Source organism: Bombyx mori, chromosome 13 (genome assembly GCF_030269925.1).
Source record: "Bombyx mori chromosome 13, ASM3026992v2".
NCBI lineage: Eukaryota > Metazoa > Arthropoda > Insecta > Lepidoptera > Bombycidae > Bombyx > Bombyx mori.
Window position 1 is genome coordinate 6,479,313 of NC_085119.1, and position 21,991 is coordinate 6,501,303.

At 37.3% G+C, this 21,991-nt stretch overlaps 1 protein-coding gene across 3 annotated transcripts in view; it reads left to right on the forward strand.

The window, feature by feature from the left end:
• LOC101739131 (probable phosphorylase b kinase regulatory subunit alpha) overlaps positions 1-18,037 on the forward strand; it is a 28,252-nt gene extending 10,215 nt beyond the window's left edge. For 2 of the 3 annotated variants that reach the window (XM_012691788.4, XM_004927875.5), the window contains exons 7-17: positions 114-281; positions 1,345-1,477; positions 1,818-1,900; positions 2,562-2,741; positions 3,382-3,638; positions 5,305-5,433; positions 5,931-6,069; positions 7,544-7,648; positions 8,001-8,116; positions 9,812-10,069; positions 15,762-18,037. In XM_012691788.4, the coding sequence (XP_012547242.2) occupies positions 114-281; positions 1,345-1,477; positions 1,818-1,900; positions 2,562-2,741; positions 3,382-3,638; positions 5,305-5,433; positions 5,931-6,069; positions 7,544-7,648; positions 8,001-8,116; positions 9,812-10,069; positions 15,762-15,986 (1,793 nt within the window). In that variant the 3' untranslated portion in view covers positions 15,987-18,037. Of the gene's footprint in view, positions 1-113; positions 282-1,344; positions 1,478-1,817; positions 1,901-2,561; positions 2,742-3,381; positions 3,639-5,304; positions 5,434-5,930; positions 6,070-6,449; positions 7,141-7,543; positions 7,649-8,000; positions 8,117-9,811; positions 10,070-15,761 lie in introns of those variants that run through there. The other variant, XM_062671761.1, reaches the window with a different exon arrangement.
• The last annotated feature ends 3,954 nt before the right edge of the window (positions 18,038-21,991 follow it).

The following is a 21,991-nucleotide window of genomic DNA, read 5'->3' on the forward strand; positions in this document are numbered from 1 at the left end:
ATATGACTAGGGCACCTAAATATAAGTTACATATTTTTTTACGTATATATAGTTTTTTTAAAATTCAAAATCTAAAAGGTCTGTTATATAATATTTTCCTTGTATTTTTTCAGAACTAAATCCTCAAGTTCAATGCTATTTAGAAGAACACTTATTAAAGTCATTCAGTAATAAGATGAGCGTTTTACAACGCGTCCCCGGCGCTAAGCACGGCCGAGCTCTACGGCGACGCATGTCAGTCAGGGGAGCTATAAAAAAAACGCGTTCTATTAATGTTGATTGTAAGTATCCTCCGGAAATTGTAGGATGGTACGCGTGACACATTATGTCAGAGTGACATTTCTGAACTTGATATGATATTGAGGACTTTTTGGCGGGAACGCGAGGAGTGAAGTTGCGTGATTTGTTTTATTTTGTCTATTTAGTGTTTCTTCAGTTTTAAATATATAATAACAGTGGTTTATTAGCTGTTTAATATCTGTGAAAGTGCACAAATGTGAGAAAATGAAACAAAGCCGCTGGACGTAACTTCTCGGGATCCTCCAAAAAATCCACCGAAAAAACCTCAGTAAATGACCACCATTTTACTGAGATTATATTTCATCCCATATTATCTCATCTCATTTCATTTAATTTCATTGCAATCCATATTATAATTTTTCATAAAAATAAGAATATAAATTAAAATAAGACATGACTTAAAGGTCTTAGTTACCAGGTCATAAAATCCCTTATTTAAAGATGATGTTGAATACTCGATGTTACTGACATTCTTATTTACTACTACACTACACTACATTACACTACACTACACTACACTACATTACACTACACTACACTGCACTACATAAATGAAATAGATCGGCCAATGGCCCCAACTAATGCCAGTTCGATATCCTTTGATATTAGTACCCAAAATTTAGAGTTACTTTTGGCGGGACTTTGGTGTTTTCGTATGTAGAAGGTTTACCGATACAACCTTGAACTCACTGCTCAGCATGAATGAAATAAAGGACATTAAAAAGTGCCCTATAATTCATCAATCACTAACAAAAGCATACTCTTAATATCCAACATAAATTTAATATAAAATTTAATATAAAGAAAAAAAGTAGCCACAAGAGCAGAGAAAGCATTCTAGTTTTTAGGGATTGGATCATCACGGTGTGCCAAATTAACGGTCACCATATCAGCATGCAGCCTTCAAATGATTTCAATGGAGGATGTGTCAAAAGTACAAACCAATATAGAACAAAAACACTATAATCCTGACGTAATGCGATCGGTGCAAGGTCATCGGAACTCCAATTCCTAACAGAAATTTTGACCTAAATACATTTGCAGCTGACACACTGGGTATGGAAGGTGAATACGTGGGCCCGCTGTTGGAACGCAAGCCGTCCTTGCTTGAAGTTGACCCCACCCACGCCGGCCGCAGTCCCTCACCCGAAGAAGCCAAAAAGAAAGTTTTCACTAAGTGAGTAGTTAAAAACGTTGAAGCTGCTTTTAGTGCTATTGGGAAAACAGTGTGCTTAGTGAGAGTTTTGTTAACGTTCTCGTTAGCGTAAAAGTTAACCCAACCCAACAGGATGTATTGAATTACTACCAATGATACTAATGAACTACCAATAATAATAGTGGCGGGAGTACGAATGAGTTTGGGAAATTTTGTAAAACAGCGGGTAGTTCAACAAAAGATACTGCCGTATAGATGTAATGGTATTATTAGTCAGTCTGTTTCAATAACGATCGGCCTTTTAAGATCCTGATAATGACAGATTAAAGCGATCTTCGACAATAAAGCAATATTATTTTAGGGGTACGTCGACTACAAACTTGGGAGTGGCGCCGCCGACAATCGAAATCACCAAAGACCAAACGACATCTCCACCTAAAGAAGGTTTGTTACTTTATGCTGCATTCATATTTGTTTCCTTCGCATTATTGAACTTGAACATAACAAACTTTATTACTTTATAGCAAACGATTCTCATGAAGTTTCTCATGACTGTTTGGACGTCTTGTGAGTCCACACGGGTAGGTACCACCGCCCTGCCTATTTTGGACTTGAAGCAGTAATGCGTTACGGTTTGAAGGGCGGGGCAGCCGTTGTACTGTTAAAAGTGAGACCTTAGAACTCTTGACTCATGGTGGGTGACGGCATTTACGTTGTAAATGTCTATGGGCTCACGGTAACCACTTAACACCAGATGGGCTGTCAGCTCGTCCATCCATAAGCAATAAAAAAGGGAATCTTAGTTTGGAGCCAGATGATCTTCTGTGACAGTGTTCTCGAAAAAAAGAAGCTATGAATGATTTTTGTAAATTTACCACACATTCACAGTGTGTCACCACCTGTACTGTCTAGAATAGGCCGGTAATTAATATTAGATTGTTTAAATATATTTTTTATTGCCCTTGTAGGCAGACGAGCATACGACCCACCTGATGGTGAGTGGTTACCGTCGCCCATGGACTTCAGCAATGCCAGGGGCAGAGCCAAGTCGCTGCCTACAAATGTACTTATGTTGTACAAATGTACTTATGTTTTCCGAACCTAGTCGTGAACAAGTCTCCTCCGGTCTTACGCAACCGGACCGTATCGGAGTCTCAGAGCGTGGTGTACGCCGAACAAGAAACGGACGAGTTGTTGGCGATGCTCCGTGAAACCGAGAGTCTGGACGAGCAAGGGGACATACTGCAGTATCTGGTCGATACGCACGGCTTAGACTTTAATACCGGTAAGATAAAAATACCAACGAGTATCACCCTTTTTTTTAAAGGGATTTTGGGACCTAGTAACTAAGACCTTTAGGTCAAGTCTTATTTTAATTTATATTCTTATTTTTATGAAAAATGATATTATGGAGTGAATTTAAATGAAATGTGATAAGATGATAATATGGGATGAAATATAATCTCAGTAAGATGGTGGTCATTTACTGAGACTTTTTCAGTGGACTTTTTGGAGGATCCCAAGAAATTACGTCCAGCGGCTTTGTTTCATTTTCCCACATTTGTGCACTTTCACAGATATTAAACAGTTAATAAACCACTGTTGTTATACATTTAAACCTGAAGAAACACTAAATAGACAAAATAAAACAAATCACGCAACTTCACTCCTCGCGTTCCCGCCAAAAAGTCCTTATTTCTACTGCGAAGCAATACGTTAGCGCTGTGTAACTCGGGAGTGATTAACTCAAATGATATATATATATATCCCACGCGAAGAGTGATTGTATGATGAAAAAAAAAATCAAACACGTACATGCCATTAAACCAAATACAAAGTCTAAGTATACTCGGTATACTATTGTCATTATATGAAATCGATTTCAATAGGAGCACAAAACGATTATAGCTTTTTTATTTTTGTAGATATGCTAGAAAACGGTAAGGTGGTGACAGTGAAGGACCTACTGAAGGTACTGTACGAGAAGGCGTGCACTCAAAAGCTGTGGGGCCTAGTCCGGCACACGGCCGGGATGCTGGGCAAGAGAGTCGAGGATCTCGCTAAAGCCGTGACTGATCTGCTGGTGAGACAGAAGCAGATCACCGTGGGCATGCCGCCGAACAACGAGCACACTATAACAGCGCCGCTACCCGAAAATGAACTCAGACAACTCATACATTTGGTATGAATTTTAATACAAACTTAAACACAATTTTTTTATTGCCCTAGTTAGGTAGCGGGCAGGGGCGAGAGGCTTTTTAAAAAGCAAGTGAACAACATGGAGGATGGTTAAAGACTGACTTTATTATTACAAATAATGCTTATGTATATATACTCTTAAGCTAAACAATGGTGTTAGTAATGTACAAAGGAGCTTTGTGTCATTAAATGTTATCTAATGGTTTCCTAAAACAAGGGATGGATCATGTGACGATTGTTATGGGGTTGTTTATGGAGGTCATGTAAGTTACGCCGACATAACTCCCTTGTAGGCTTTTTTTTCCTAACTAGCTGAGAGCCTTGAGAGGTTGTTTCAGCGTAACCCTAACTAGTAGGTGAGCTCGCGGGGCTCAAACCTGACGACGTTGCTAACACGAACCCTAGCAAGAGTTGTGCTTCGCAGAACCTACCACCGGAAACGCGATCCACTGAGAAGATCCGGCGAGAAACTCAGTGGGCTGGGTCTGTGGGTTAATTTACTCGTCGAGCCCTTCGTCACAAGCGACGGGTTCGACGAGAACGATGATCGGCCTGTAGGCAGACGAGCATACGGCCCACCTAATGGTGAGTGGTTACTGTCGCCCATGGACTTCAGCAATGACAGGGGCAGAGCCAAGCCTCTGTCTACCGTTAATCAAATCCTGCGAATACAGATCCAATACACATATATTGATTTAGTTGCCAGTTTCGAGGATTTCGCAACTGGCAACAAAATCGAAATATTATATAACAACATAGATGTCGCCACTCATCTTAAGACATTAGTTTTAAGTCTCAGTTTTATAGTACAAATTGTATTGAAAAAAGCGTTTAATATTATACTTCGAAAATATTTTTCTAAATAGGTTTTGTAACATAAAGTTAATTTTAATAGTATTTGTCCTAAAAATAAAATCGAAAAATAAAAAAATTATATACGAAAAAAATCTCATAGCCATATTCGCTCTTAGTCTCTCATTTCAAACATTAGTCATTAAGAAATGTAAGAATTGAATATAAGAATATTCAATAAAAAATGTTGTAGTGATAGAATATCAAAAATGTCAACACAGAAAATAATGAACATGGATCTTAAAATGTAAAAATGTAGTCATCTTGTCGTTTCGCATTTGTTTTGGACAAGTGACAAAAATGTTTGAGATGCCATTTTGCCAAGTGAATCCATTGACGCTTCAATAGACGCTTTGTTAAGTTTCTTGTTGAATGTTTGGTTGCATGCAGTCCTTCAGCCGTGATAAACACGGGAGCGAACAAATAAAGGTAAAAATACAATAAATTTCATTAATATTCATCATTTGCTTTGCTTGTTTCTTTTACAGACTCATTAATATCATTAAAAGTTCAGAATACATATCGATGTTTGAAAGGCAAACGTGACTAAGCGACAATGCGTGGACTTTACAGTAGACTAATTTAAAGTTGAAATACCTGAAAATAAAATCTATTTTAACGAATCTAGCTGTAGGATTGAAATGATTTTAATAGACCTAGAAATATATTTTTTTTGCGCATCGAATATGGTTATAGCCTATCATTTATGTACAAAGCAGTTATTGTCGCTTAGTCACGTTTGCCTTTCAAGCGTCGATATAGATAATATATACTGTATATGGTTTTTTTAAATTTAGGCTTATGGCGACGATGAGAGCACAGCGATGTTGACGCAAGAACTACTCGTGTACTTAGCGATGTTTATAAGAACCGAACCGCAACTGTTCTTGGAGATGTTACGTCTTAGGGTCGGCCTTATTATACAGGTAATTATTGACCACATATCTCTGTTATGCAATAACAATGACAAATTCTAGTAGGCAGGGGCTTGACTCTGGCGCTGGCATTGCTGACGTCCATGGGTGACGTTAACCACTCAATTACCATTACAAGTTACCGTTACAGTTACCATTACAATATTACAATAAAATTGTAAAGTTTTCGTATTTTCGCCATTAACGCCATCTATTGTCAGATAGCGGAAACACAATACTAGAAATGTGTGGAATATTCTCGATAATTCTAGGGATGTGGTATCGGCTATAAAAGCGTTGCAGAGATGGCACGCAATTAGTTATTAATCGGAACAGCGAACGGATCACCTGAAGCGAAGCGGAAGAAGCGAATTGAGAGTTTTAAAGTGTTTGTTGAGTGTTTTAAGTGCTATAAACAGTTTTAAGTTGTACTTCGGTAGATTTTTTTTATTTATTCCCCGAACCCCAGCGCGTAACACTATGATGGAATAAATGCTTGTCGGTCCCAGGTCATGGCCACTGAGCTATCGAGGACGCTGTCTTGCGACGGAGAAGAAGCATCCGAACATCTCCTGAACTTATCACCGTTTGAGATGAAAAACCTTCTGTATCACATACTGAGCGGAAAGGAGTTTGCCATAAACAGTGGTGAGTTTCAATAAAATATTAGAGTATAATAATATTCACTAATGTTCGACCTCTGAGAGTGTGTTTTCAGATTGAATCTACCGCAAATACTATAAAATAATTATGTATAACATTTTCTTCTTCTTTATTGTTCCCTCATTACTGAGGATCGCGAACACACGTATACAAGTACTTCCATAAATATTGGTCCTTATTTTTAATTACATAATAATAATAAAAAAATATTAGTCAATAGTATGGGAAATAGACCCTTCCATCTTACATTATCCATTGGATTGGAACACTCAACTTTCTAACAATAAGTTAAAAAAATTACACCCTATAAATAATCAATTTGATGAATAAATATTTAAGTTTTCATCGCTATGTTTTGTTTACAGCTAATTCTCTGTATTTAATAAAGGAAAAGATCGGTAAAAATAAAGGCGAGTCAAATAATGTTATTACTGCGTGTAACCTATGGTCATGTAAATAACAATGGACCAATGGAAATTTGCTTATAATGTGCATTGTCCCAATTTTTTATTATTCATGCTGTTTATGTCCTCGTTTTAAAGTTTTATTTACATATTTTATACGACTTTCATGATTCGGTTAAGCTTGCATGATGAAAATTTTTAACTTCCCTTGCAACTCCGCCACATGCCTTCATATCTACAGCCTTATTCTCTTATCAACACATTTTTGTCTGTAATCTTCATATGTCCATTTGTAACAAGATTTTTCCCGTTTCTTGAATCGAGCCCTTTTTATTCACTGACAGACAGGGTATGGAGTTGTAACAAAATCTGTAAATTTATTCTACATATATTTTAACGTCTAACCGATACCGTAACTATTTATTAATCTGTGCCGATTCGTGGTCGTTTAGGTGAATAAGGAGAAGGCTTTTACCCGCATTATCTGTTTACATATTGATAGTGATAGTTTTACATCCATATTCAATGATAAAATAATAGCAAGTGACATGAAATCAAACCCGCAAAATTATAATTTGCGTAATTACTGGTGGTAGGACCGCTTGTGAGTCCGCGCGGATAGGTACCACCGCCCTGCCTATTTCTGCCGTGAAGCAGTAATGCGTTTCGGTTTGAAGGGTGGGGCAGCCGTTGTAACTATACTGAGACTTTGGAACTTGTATCTCAAGGTGGGTGGCGCGTCTACGTTGTAGATGTCTGTGGGCTCCAGTAACCACTTAACAACAGGTGGGCTGTGAGCTCGTCCACCCATCTAAGCAATAAAAATAAATAAAAATCATGACATAATTTCTTTGTAAAATATTCTGTCAACAAAGTAACCATGCTACTTACAATTGGCGATTATTTGCGAATTTCTTTTTACTCACACTTCATTTACCAAATGAAGCAATCACAAATCCAGAACGAAGTAAACACGTATTAAGTTTAGCGCGCAATGTAATGTAAAGTCTCGCTTTTTAAATTTTTATGATACAATGGGTGAACTTCGTTTACAGTCGGCCGCGGAAACTTCTCGATTGTGAGCAACAAGTCCAATCGCTACGGAAAAAAATCTCAGATTGTTCTTGAAGGGCAATCACTTCAAGGCAGTATCGATGAGAGTGAGTATAAATTGCAATACGTTATTATAAATTACACTTACATACATTACATATTTAAAAAAAAAAAATTCATATAGTTGAAGGGGATATTTTCTTATGATATTTTTTTCCAAATTATTTAATACTAGCTGAGTCCCGCGATGTTACCCGCGGTTATTGTCGTACCGCAGGTGACGCTGCGGGGCGAAGCTAGTCTAAAAAAAGTAGCCTAAGTTACTCCTTATATCACCAGCTACCTATCAGTGGGAGTCCCGTTAAAATCTATTATATATATCTATAATAGATTAAACGGCTCTGCTGTAAAATTACATAAATTTCGCTTAAATCAAATAGCCTGGTAAAATTTATCTAGCGCCAATGGTTGAGCCGGATCGTCAAGGCCAGTGGCTACGTCGACGCCGACTGGACGGCGCCCTAAATCGCGTACCGCGCGACTTTTACCCGAGGGTTTGGGGTGTCTTGGAAAAGGTAAGGAATTTAATTTTTTTTGCTTAAGATCAATATTTTATGGAATGTAACTCCTGGTCTATAAAAATGCCTCTAAATTAGTATTTAACTGATTTTCTGTACCCTTGCCAAGTGGTAGGTTATCATAATGTATCCGAAATTAGCAATGGTTGAGTTTGGATGTTCAAGCCGATGCTTTAAAATATTTTAAGGCTTATTTATTTATTTCTCCCTTAAATTTTTAGAGCAGTGGTGCGCAAACTAGGCGTCGCGACCACTGTGGGGGCCGCTGGAGGGTTGTTGAAGGTCGCCATTTTTTTGGTCGATTTAGCAGCTCGTTATACACCCTCTCAATCTAGGGGTCGCCAAAAATTTTGTCACCACCGAAAGGGTCGTAGTGGAGTTTGCGAACTGGTTTAGAGTACAATACAATGCATCGATAAAATTTACAAAATTTTGTCAGTTTCAGATAAACCTTTGAAAGAATTGGAGTCTGTACTCTGTTCAAAGATCAATATTACAAATCTCTAAGCTCCCTCCTTAGGTTAGATTAGGTTATAGATTATCTCGATTGTAAGAAAATCTCTATGGTTTGCGACTATTTTCTCTCGTAGTCTCGACCTGAGTTTGCCACATGTCAGTATTGCAACTTCTCAGACTCGTGTCCCGAGTCGGCGGACGGACGTGAGTCCGAAGCGTTTAACTAATCCACTATATCTTTAGACTTGGCTACCAAAGTGGTTTGACCGTTCTGGACAATTCTTTGTTAATTTAGTCATTTGTTCGATTGAAGTTTTTCACAAATTGCTGATTTCATCTCGGTTTTGCTCGCTAATAGAGACTAGAGATGAAACGGATAGTGGTTTGGCCGGATACCGGATACCGAATATTCGGCTAGCTGCGAGGCCGGAGCGCCGGATATTCGGCTACCGAATATTCGACCTTTTTTTTCATATCAAATCAAATCAAACTTTCAAATCAACTTTCGGAAATATTCGTGAGCGTTCGGGTATTATCGCACGTAAGCGGAGATCGCGACGACTCGGTACGACGGCGATTTGGTATTCATTCAAACAATTTTGAGTATTAAACAAACTAATTGATAAAACAATCACTTTTGACGTGGGATTATAAGAATAAAAGTTGTCCATAGCCTATTGTGGTATTATTTGCCTTTTGTATAACCATGAGGTTTTCTTAAATTTTAGTATCGAAATCCGGCCGGATATTGATTTACTATCCGGTATCCGGCGGGATAGTAAAAACATGGCCGAATAGCTACCAGTTATCCGTTTCATCTCTAATAGACTTTCAATCACATATTTTTGCTTTCGGTATAAGCAATTACTAGAATTAGGTCTAGTTAGACAGCCAATTTAAGTAAACAAAAAAAATCTATTATATATTATATCAATGCATATATTAATATTCTAGCGTTACAAACTACACATGTGTCAGACTTGGACCAAATATCCATTACAGTTTATGAAGATAATAAAAATATAACCAATGTTTTCCTACCTTGAGAGGCTATATCAGCTTCACCCTAACGTTTAGGTGAGCTCACGGGGCTCAAACCGGAGTGTTGCTAACACTGGCTCTAGCAAGAGCAGTGCTTTGCAGAATCTACCACCGGATCGGAAACGCGACCCATTGAGAAGATCCGGCGAGAAACTCAGTGGGCTGTCTGTGGGTTAAATGACGATATCGTTACAGTGTCAAGGCCTCATAATCCAGGGGAAGATTCTGCAACCGCATTTAACGCAAGAAATGACTCCCGGTGAACTGAAGTTTGCGCTGGCCGTCGAGACCGTGTTGAATTCCATACCGCAACCGGAGTACCGACAGTTGGTCGTGGAGGCCCTGATGGTGCTCACTTTAGTCGTGGAGTACAAGGCGGTGGCGCATCTTGGCGAAGCGATCGAAGTCGAACTATTAGTGCACAAAGCTAATCAAATATTCTTGGAAGATCAGGTATGTTGAAACTTTAAGCGACTTTATTGAAACTTTACAAGAGAGCCATTTCAAGTTTAAAATTTAGAAAAAACTTCATAACAAAAAAACTTCTTCGGCTATTTGAATGGAAACTTAATTGCAGTTTAATAAAAAACATCGAACTGTTAATTGCTAATACCAAAGAAAACGCACGTTTAATTACAAAGATAAATGTCGCGTCGCGTATTAAGCGAAATTTCGCTTAAACCAAATAGCCTTTCACCCCTCGATTGCCTAAATGATATCGACTTGCCTTCATAAAAATGAATCATTGATTTCGGTAAATGTGATTATAATATTTTTATATAAGTAATAATCGTTTTTGTGTGTCTTAAGTTTATGTAAATTATTAACTAGCTTTTTTTGGTTCTTAATGAGCACAATATCGGTCAACTATGTTATTTATTAAGACTTTAATTTCATGTCCCAAAATAGGCGGTGGCACGTCACGGCGTCTATAGCCCGCAGTTTACTTGTTACTTCACAGCAGATGGGCTGTAAACGTCATCTAAGTAAAAAGGTTTACTGCACAATCGACATGTCTGAGTGTGTGCTTTGTGTAATAATAATTTTTAACTTGCATAAAGAGTATCTTATGTTCGTTAGAAATTTCAAATTTGAACTATCTCTAGTATTTTAATTGTGGTGCTATGTAGGCAGTTTTCTTAATCCCTTTTACGTCTTGTTCGTCTTGCCACGAATTAATGTGCCGGCGTCAGCCTTATTGCTTGGTGTAAGCCAGAGGTCGGCAACCTTTTGAGTTGGAATAGTCCGAAATTACAATTTACAAAATTTCAAAGTTTTTAAAGAGCCACAAAAAATTTTCATGCCAATAGTAAATAGTACTTGCATAAATAATTTTTTTTCATAAAATTTATTCTTATAGAAATAGTGTTTTTTACACGAAATCAGATAATATATATTATATATATAATAATAATAATAATAATAATAATAATAAAGCTTTCTTTATTCCACACAAAAATACTTAATTACAAACAATTTGAAGATACATTAATGGTTTTTTTTTTTTTTATTATTATTAAACAGTTAAAAAGTATATATTAAAGTTTAAAAAGTGAATTTAGTTTGTTTTTTTTTTTTTTTTTTTTCTTATGTTAATTTTAATATTATTTACATTATTTCTGTATGGACCCCCTTCGGGTAAAAGCCTCCTCTAAGGTACTCCACTTCTTCTTATCCTTGGCGATATTCAGCCAATCTTTACCAGCCACTGTTATAATTTCGTCTACCCACCTAGCGTAGGGGCGGCCTTTAGCTCTCTTTCCTCGTGGACCTGTCCATACGACCGATCTTTTTGTCCATCTGTTGTCGTTGTATCTAGCCAGATGGCCTGCCCATTTCCATTTCCTCTGTAGCGAGAATGTTAAAGCATCTGTTATTTTCGTTTTCTGACGGATATTCGTGCATTTCACCTTGTCTTTAAGTTTTAAGCCCACAATACTTCTTTCCATTTTTCTCTGAGTGGTCTGGATTTTATTTTTCGTTTTGAAATCAAATGTCCATGATTGACACCCATAGGTCAGGCATGGTAGTATAGTTGTGTCCATGGCTATCTTCTTAGTGGACAATGGCAGTTGCGATTTGAAAATTTCCTTATAAGCCCAATACTTTTTCCAGGTCATGGCGACTCGTCGGTCCACTTCTTCTGAGTGTCTCTCCCTTCTAAAAGATATTTGCTTTCCTAAATATACATATTTTTCTACAATTTCAAGAGGAATGTTGTTGATAGAGATTGGTAACGTATGGTGATTAGTCATTACTTTCGTTTTCTCGAGGTTCATTTCTAAGCCAATTTTTGAGCTAGCTTGATGTAATTCATTTATCATTATACTCAATTGTTGTGGGCATTCAGAAAATAGTATAACGTCATCTGCAAATTCGAGATGGCTCAGATAGCTTCCATTTATGTTAATCCCTTTTTTAGACCATGGTAAATTGCTCGTTATCTGTTGTAAGACGGCTATAAACAGTTTTGGGGATAGAGGATCGCCTTGACGGACTCCCCTCTTTATGTTGATTGTTGCTCCGATTCTATCTAGCTTAATTTTACTTGTGCAGTTGGTATAAATGTTTTTTAGAATGCTAATGTATTTTTCTTGAATATTTAATGCATGTAAAGCTTCCCAGATACTGTCGTGTGATATAGAGTCGAAAGCTTTTTTATAATCTACAAAAGCCAGGTATAGGGGCCTTTGGAACTCTAAGTATTTTTCGATAACCTGGTCGACAACTTGAATATGGTCTGCCGTGCTAAAACCCGTTCTGAAGCCAGCTTGCTCTATCGGCTGGTGTGAATCAATGCTGGAGGATATTCTTTCAAGTAGGCAGGAGGCAAATAATTTATATAAACAGGGCATAAGGCTAATCGGGCGGTAATTCCCTATGTCAGCTGGATTACCTTTTTTATATAGTAATATAATCTCAGACTCCCTCCATAGCTGCGGCACAGTTTCTTCTTCAAGTATTTTGTTCCATAAGATGGTGATTGGTGTCAATAGTAAGGTTCTAGCTAACTTGATGTATTCGTTGGTAATGCCATCTGGTCCTGGGCTCTTTTCTGACTTAAGTTTCTTTACTTGTCTTAAGACTTCAGACTCGGAAAAGCGTTGTACAGATGAGGTATTAGTATGACTAAAGATATCTTTTTTCCTCAGTGGATTAATGTCTGGTTGACTGTATAATTTAGTGTAAAAGTTGGTAGCTATATTTATAATCTCTGTTCGGGATTTACATTTATTAGTGCCGGCCTGTAGTGATGGGATCCAGATTTTTAATTTATTTAATTCTTGTTGACCTTTTTTAGCAGATCTTGATTTTTCAAGGTGCTTTTGTATTATGTTTGTCCTATAGATATCGTAGCATTTTCTTATTTCTTTGTTAGTTAGTTTATAAAGTGATTTTAATTTTTCCCTGTATATTTTATTCAATTTAGATTTATTTTGTAGTTTGCTCCTTTCTTTTATAAGTTCTAGCACTTCCACTGACAAGATTCTGCTCTTTTTTGGCCTTTTTATTCCTTTCAAACTTTCCTTTATACATTTTACGATTTTTTCGTAGTAATCTTCTAGTTTATAATTACTATATGTCGTAATAAGTTCTGGTATGTAGCTCTTAAGGTTTTTGAGGTATATTTCTTGTTCGGCTATACTTTTTAGGTTTGTTGACACACTACAGAAATTGCGTCTATTTTTCTTTGTTGATTTTAGGTGAATTGTAGTTCTTAATAATCTGTGGTCTGATCCAAAAGAAAAAGATGATAGTACTTCGTATTTAGAAACTATGTTAGGAATCGTGGTCATAATATAATCTATTTCATTTCTGGTATTCCTATCTGGAGAGATCCATGTCCATCGATTTTTAGGTTTTAAATTGAACATTGTATTAATAATTTTTAGGTTGTACTCTTGTGCATATTGAATGAGTCTCTCTCCTCGCATACTCCTGATACCATGTCCATACTTGCCGGTAGCGGAACATTCATACTTCTTGGTAGTCCCTATTTGTGCGTTAAAATCTCCCATAGAAATTATATATTTCGTACAGGTTGAGTCATGCGCTTTCTCCAGGTCGTCGTAAAAGTTATCTATATCTTCTTGCGACGAGTTTTCAGTTGGGGCATATGCCTGGATAATTGCGAGACGTATCTTTTCTAGCACGATTTCTAGTATGCACACTCTCTCAGATATACCTGTGAATGATATGATATTTTCTTTGTGTATCTTCTTGATTAGGAAGCCTACCCCGTGCAGTCCTTTGGTTTGGCCTATGTGGTACATAATGTATTTGTCATCTTCGATTATCTTTTCACCAAAGCGGCGGACTTCGCACAGTCCTATTACATCGTGGTTGATGCCTTGTAACGCTGCCTTAAGCTCTATAAATTTTAATTCGGAAGCTAATGATTTTACATTGAAGGTGCAGATATTGAAGGTGCTGAAGTTATTGTTCTTTAAAGTGGTTTCCCTTAGTGGGTTTTGGTCTAACTCTCCCGCGGTGACCGGCCGTATTGGGAGATGATATGTGGGTGGGAGTTCTAGTGTTGATTGCTATTTTGCATTATCCTTGGAAGTATTTGTTTGGTTTTGAGGTGCTTCTTTCTGGGCGAATACTAGTTTGGGCGTCTGTGTTATGTAGCTTTTCATGTTCCTCGCTTTGGTTTTCTTCAAAGGTTGTTTTTCAACGTGCTGAGTTTCTTGGCTAGCAGTCATAGGTGTCTCCGGGGATTCGGAAAGGTATCTCTTGTTTGGTTGATTTCGGGGAGAATGTTTTTTATTCAGTATGATAAGTTTGTCATATCTTATAATTGCTCTATTTCCTGCTTCTTTTTCCCTCTCTAACTGGGCTTGCAACTCTTTGCGCTTTTTTAAGATTTCAATTGGATAGTCTTCTTTTATGTAGTATGCGGTTTTTTGTAAACAATATTTGTCTTTCTGAATTTTTAGTTTTAATCCTAATGTGTTGAACGTTATTACTACTGGTCTGGTCTTCTCTCCCTTTTTTCCCAACCTACGTACTGCTTCAATGCTGTTAGTTTCGCAGGATACTTTAAAATTTGTATTTATTATGCTGATTATCATTTCTTCAAGTTCGTGGTATGAGTTTTCGCGCTCTTCTACACCAAACATGACCAAGTTTTTGCGTCTAGACTGTCTTTCTAAGTTGTTCATCTTTCTATTTTGTTCTTCAATTTTTTGTTCTAAAAGCTCGTTTTTAAGTTCTAAGCTGCTTAACTTCTCGGCAAGGCTGTTAACTATTATGTTTTTGATGTCTTCCTTCATCTTTACCATATCTTCTTTTTGTTGTTTTATGTCTTGTTGCAAACTCAAGAACATGTCTTTTATTTCTTCCATAATTTTTATTTTTTATTTTACTGAACTCTATTGGAAACGTACAGTACTTTTTCTTCCACTCAATTGAATTTATCGATGCTTGTTAAGTAGTGTCGTTGTTTGTCACTAGATGGCAAGTTAGAATTTAACAAGGGGTTTGTCTTAGTTGTTTTGACAAAGTACACTAGATGTCGCTTATCAGTGTTTTTTTTTTGGTCGTTACGTTGCACTTTTGAGATTATAATTTAAAGGCGGAAATTGTCTTCCACTTAGATATTTTTCTTTCACTTACATACACGTAGGGATAGTAGATATAATATTCGTATTAGATGTCCCGGGGTTTTCGCGTACTTTGAACATCCCTTTGGTGGACCGTATTTGTGCACCTTTGTTTGAATTTTGGTGGTGTATTCTCTGTTCCATATGATTTTCGGGATAGTCTTAACACCGTTCATAAACTCTTGCACATTCCTCACTTTTATAAAGCACACAATCGTTCATAAATGTATTTAATTACGAGCACAACACTGACAACAACACAGTCTGACTACCCACCTTATATATATGACTTATATATATGGCATTATATTATTAGATAATAACTTATTATTGTAAGTAAAAAATGAAAACAATCAAACATTTATTTACAACAATGGGCAGAGAAATGGTGCCAATCCTCGTTATTCGATTCAGAACAATTTTTAAATGTTTTTTTGTTTTTATAAAATAAATAATGTTATTTGCGTATGGAACTAGAGAGCCGCGGTTTCATATCCAAAGAGATTAATTACAATGACCGGACGGTGTGTACGTCGCAGGGTCTGTGCAACGGCGACGCGACGCTGTGCTGTGCGAAGGGCGCGGAGAGGGGGGCGGCGCTGGTATGCGGCGGCGCGGCGGCCGTGTGCCAGCACCTGTACGACAGCGCGCCCAGCGGCTCCTACGGCACCATGACGTACCTCGCGCGCGCCACCGCCGCGCTGCTAGCCGCCCGCCGGCCGCCCGGCGCGCCCGACGCCGCGCTCGACTGCACCATCACGTGACCGCGCCGCACACGTCCAACTGCCGCTTAGATAATATTATACCGTTGTGGCGACTTACTTATCCGCCGCACTTGGGCAACCGCCTTACAATTCGACAAAATCGTTGTCGCTTGTGATTTTAGGCCATCATCCATTATTGTTGCCTATACTAATATTATAAATAGGAAAGATTTGTTTGTTTGTTTGTATTGAATAGGCTCCGAAACTACTGAACCGATTTGAAAAATTCATTCATTATTTGGAAGGTACATTATTTCCGAGTAACACAGGCTATATAATTTTTTAACAAAAATGAGGATCCTTACTAAAGCACCAACAATGTAACCTAAGGTGTAAAAAAATTACCTAAAATATTGTTTACATCGCGTGCCCTGCGAATACTATTGATGATAGAATAAAATAATGTACTACGACTTTATAGAACACAATTATTATTTACAAAAAGTGTCTAACTATTATAGTTATGCCGCAATAAGTATTCTTTTATTTAAAAAAATAAACGTCAAATATCGTTGAAATTTTTGTTAAAGACCCGAGCGGAGCCGGAGCGGGCTGCTTGTTATACATATGAAATTTCCTCTTCAATCACTATCTATTAAAAAAAACGCATCAAAATCCGTTGGGTAGTTTTAAAGATTTAAGCATACATAGGGATATAGGGACAGAGAAAGCGACTTTGTTTTATACTATGTAGTGATACCGTTGTGGCGACTCACTTATCCGCCATTACTTGGGCAACTGTCTTAAAATTCGACAAAATCGCTGTCGCTTGTGATTTTAGGCCATCATCCGTTATTATTGTTGTCAAAGCACGTTCAGAGATAGTTCGGCATCTTGGAAAATGCGGGCAGTACATATTTATACTCACTGTGTTACCCATCCTTCGTGTCAGTGCCTACCCAAGACAATTAGTGAAGCACCACTACGCGCCTACACCATGTCTTATTTCTTATTGCTTTAGATGGGCAGACTGACCAACATAAGTGGCCCCAGATCATACGTCGAAAAGATCTCAGGTGATCCTCAGCAATGAGTGATCGATTTGAAGAAGAGATGGGTAGGCGAATTAACAGCCTACTCGATGTTACGTGCTCCTAAGGCCGATAGACAAAACGACAGCAATATTTAGTGGGAGGGTAACTTCTATTACACTACTTTTGACATAATGTCACACATGATCACCGTATCCTTTCAAGCCTTAAAATTGAAACACACAACAAATAGTGTACTCCGTTAGCAATTTAAGCTAATTCGTTTGTAATAAATTATAATAAAAAAGTAAGAACAAATACATTTACAACGAAATCATTCATCATCAATCAGGATTCGCAAGGATAAATAATAAGGATTTCGTTTTTTTACTCCCTGAATAATAAATCAAAATAATTATTTAACATGCTTTTCTCACTGAAGCCCCACAAGATTACCCAAAAAGGGTAGACTTTGCACACGCTTCTCAGCGTTTCTTGTTTTGTGGTTTCGCGTTGCTCCATGCTCTCGAGTGCAGTTTGAACTCTAGTTGAAATTCACCTTTAGCCAGAGTAAGTTTCAAATTTTTTCACAGATTTTTAAGGTTTTTATTACCGAGCCTAATTTCAAAATTAATCCCATATTTATTGACCCTACGTAGTAATCCAGTGTGATATGTACCTAAAGATTTTTTTACTTCACTTTATTCATGATATACCCTAAGACATACCAACACGCTATGATTAATAATTCAATATTATTAGTTTAGAAAATACAATATATAGTATCAATAAAAATACCTGTTCAGAGAAAATACTAACTCAGATAAATTATTTTTGGTGAATTTATTTGCACACTTATGTTTTATTATTATTTATTATTTACTTATTGTTTATATTTTATTATAAATTTGCTTATTGATGTTCTTTTTGATTATAAATGACATGAAAATATATGCCTATTGTATTACAGTTACAATCTCATATGAATGGTAGCAATTGTTTATATTATTTGGATGGCCAGTAGGCTCGATGTTTTTTTTTTCATTAAGGTTAGAAAAAAGCTAATAAAAATTGACTAAATGGATTTGTTTTAATTAATCAGTTAAATAATGTTATTATTAATACTTGAGTAATATTTTGTATAGTCGTGTCATTATGTTGTTCCACCATCTTATACACAAATGTAAAACCGTCATCTGAGGGGATGATGACATTAAAATATTATTTGATAAAAGTTATATGTCCTGCAGTCAGTAAAATGAGAAGCTAAATAATAATAATAAATTCAATTTGGGAACAAAATTTAAGAACATATCCACTTCTTAAACTGGTCAACAATTTTTTTTTTTTTTAAAAAAAATGGCAATCTGCTGATACATTCAGCAATTTCTGCCAGTGTCGTGTTATGGCTACACATGGAACATTGTTGAGCTATTTAAACACACATTTTATTATGAACAGTATCCAATTTTGGAAATAATAATGTTGCCTGGGACTAACACAAAATTAATGTTACTATAAACTTACATATTATAATAAAGATCATGTACAGAGAATAATGCACTACATATAATTATAATTTTATAGAGTTAGTAGTTATAAACTTAATAAAAGCATTTATAATACGGGAGTCTGGGAATAGTGAGAGGAGGTGACGGACGTTTACCGGCCGTTGAATTTTCAGTTCGTTAATAACTTGGTCCCATATGAGTGAGTTGTTCAAGCGACAATTGAGGAAAATGTGATCTATACTGCCTTCGTCCAAACCACATTCACACAACGAATTGTCACGTATTCTAATTTTATGTAGAAATACCGGAGAACAGCAATGACCTAAACGAACTCTACAGAGCACAGATATAACAGGTTTGGGAATCATTTTGAATTTAAAAAACCATGGTTTTGTAGGAACGGTGGGTTGGATTGAAGCATATAAGCCTCCCTTCGTCTTACTGGACTCTGTCCAGTAGGCTTGCCATGACTTACTTAAATTAGACTTAGCAAGATGGAGTAAATCATAAGTTTGGACAGAGTGCTGTTTTAGGTCGGCTAGGCTGCTGGAGATTGCAGCTTTGGCCAATGAATCAGCAATCTCATTACCTCTGATGCCAGAGTGGCCAGGAATCCATACCAAGATAATGTCGATCTGCTTCTTCGAGCATGAAAACAAACAATTTTTAATTTCAGAGATTATTGAACTGCGGAGTTTATCCCTGAAAGGGTTTTTGACGATAGCGTCCAGGGCACTTCTAGAGTCTGAAAAAATAACTGCCCTTGAAATAGTTCTATGGGAAGAAACAAACTGACATGCCTCCAAAATACCAATGCATTCCCCAGAAAACACAGATGTTTCCGGAGGGCACCGGAATTGAAGGAAAATGTTGGAATTTTGGTAATAAACTGAGACACCCGTCCCACTATGAGATGAAAGTTTCGAAGCATCAGTAAAAAACCTGTGATAATCTCGCCACCTGGACTCAACTATGGACAAGAATTGTGTATTGGCCTCAACAGTTTCCTTGTCCAAGTCAATGGATGCAATATAATTTGGTATGATGCTTAAAACTTCAATTGGAGAGTCATACATGGGGAATCTATTACACTGCTGGACATGAGTTCTTTCCTCAATCATACGGATCTTCCTAAACGAATTCAAAATAAGAGGGGGATCCTTATACTTCCAGTAATCTACGTTCTCATATAATCTATCTAGGTGGATGAGTTTTGGCAGTATCATATGGTTTTTATGGAAGTATGCTTTAATTAAAAACCTATCTGCAAGATACTGCCTGCGAAGGATAACAGGTGGGTCGGCACTCTCCACCTGCAGGGCATTGTTTGGGCTGGACTTCATACAACCCAATATAATGCGGAGAGACTTTGATTGAATGGCATCCAATTTTGCTAATGCTGTTTTGTTGCAAGGGTCTAATAAGAAAGAGCCATAATCCAATAAACTTCTTATTGTAGCATTATAAATGAGTTTTAATGTGATAGGATGGGCACCCCACCAAACACCCGCAAGAGCCCGCAACATATTAATATTTCTCTCACATTTACTAATTGTGTAATTAAAATGTGCGATACCTGATAGTCTAGAGTCCAAGACAACGCCGAGGAATTTCACATTATCTTCGACCTTGATGGGAGATCCTTCAATTTCTAGATGTACATCCGGTATAACTCGCTTACGAGAGAAAACCACAACAGAGCTTTTAGAGGCTGACAATTGGAGTCCATGAGCAGAAAGCCAATGATTCAGAGAATTGAGGGATATTTGCATGGATATGCCAGCGTCAACTATGGATGGGACAGCTGTATATATGCACAGGTCATCTGCATATTGTAAAATATGGCATCCGATGTTGAGTGACTTATGTAGATCAGATGTATAAATGTTGTACAGCAAGGGACTCAACACCGAACCCTGGGGGAGACCCCTCCAGAGCAACCTGGATGTGTGGACAAGATCACCAGGGATGTGTACGCTAACAGTACGGCCTGCCAGAAAATTACATATGCAATGTTGTATCTTTTCCGGAACACTCAGCTCACGTAATTTACTTCTGAGCACGGAAAGAAGAACATTGTCGTATGCAGATGAAATGTCTAGGAAACAGGCCACAACCGACTGGTTTTCACTGAAGGCAATTCGCGTATCACAAATAAAGGTGCCGATGCTATCTAAGGTACTGAACCCCTTTCGGAATCCAAACTGAGAGTCTGCTATCATTCCTTTACTTTCCACATACCACTCCAACCTATTTTTAATTAAATGTTCAAGGATCTTACCAATTACAGGGGAGAGTGCAATAGGACGGTAGTGATCAGGATTATCAGGGGATTTGCCTGGCTTCAGAATGGGGATGATTAATTGAGATTTCCAAGCGTCAGGGATATAACCAAAATTAAAACATGTATTTATTAAATTTAGAAGGAACTGACGACTATGATGACCAGACATTTTGTAAAAAGAGTAGGGAAAGCCATCTAAGCCAGGAGATGAGTCCTGGACATATTTAAGTACAGAATTTAGCTCATTTATGGAGAAAGGTTCGTCTAAAGGATCAACAGAGAGCATATTAATTGCCAATGAGGGACATTCATCAATAAGAGGAGCATAGGCAGGAGCCAATCTGTTAATGAATTGTAGGGCGATGCTCCGTGAGATATTGGGAGAATTTTGAGGGAAGCATCCGCGTCTAAATTTTTTATAATTTTGCCAGACTAGGGAAGACGGGGATGAAGGTGAAAGAGAGGAACAAAATTTTTTCCAACTCTCATACTTTTTTTTCTTGAATGTGCGCTTAGATTTAGCCACTATTCTGTTAAATTCCCGAAGGTTGGAGAGGGTCATATTTTTGATGTAATTAAATTCAGCTTCTTTCCGGGATATAATAAGGTCTGTGCATTCTCTGTCCCACCAGGGAGGAGAAGATAATTTTCCCAAAGCTGAATTTTTCAAGGGAATACTCAGATCTGCAGCAGCTGAAATGGAATCTGAATACAAACTCAAACAAGCATCCAAATTGTCAAAAGAGATTTGGGGAAAGGAAAGGATTCTTTTATCTAGATTCTGTTGGTAAATGTCCCACCTGGCGTGAGTAATGCGATACTGCAATAAGGGAGTTCTATTTTTGCTGGGGAGAGATCTATTGGAAAAGGTAGAACAAATAGGGTAATGATCACTACCGTATGTTGAATTAAGACGTTTCCAGTCTAGGGAATTTACTAGAGTGGATGAACACAGTGTTAGGTCCACACAGCTTCTGCTTTGACCCGGTCTAGGGAGTCTAGTGGCCGATCCATCGTTAAGGACGTATAACCCTATTTCATCTATTAGCTCTGCCAAATATGTACCTGAAGCGTCACAATGGTCAGATCCCCACAAGAAGTGATGACAATTAAAATCTCCCATAAGAATAATTGGGCTCAATAAAATACATAAATTTCTTAGGAAAGGAATACATATAGGGACAGAAGGAGGGAAATAAATGGAGATAAAATTAATACCAAGGATGTTAACACCAATGG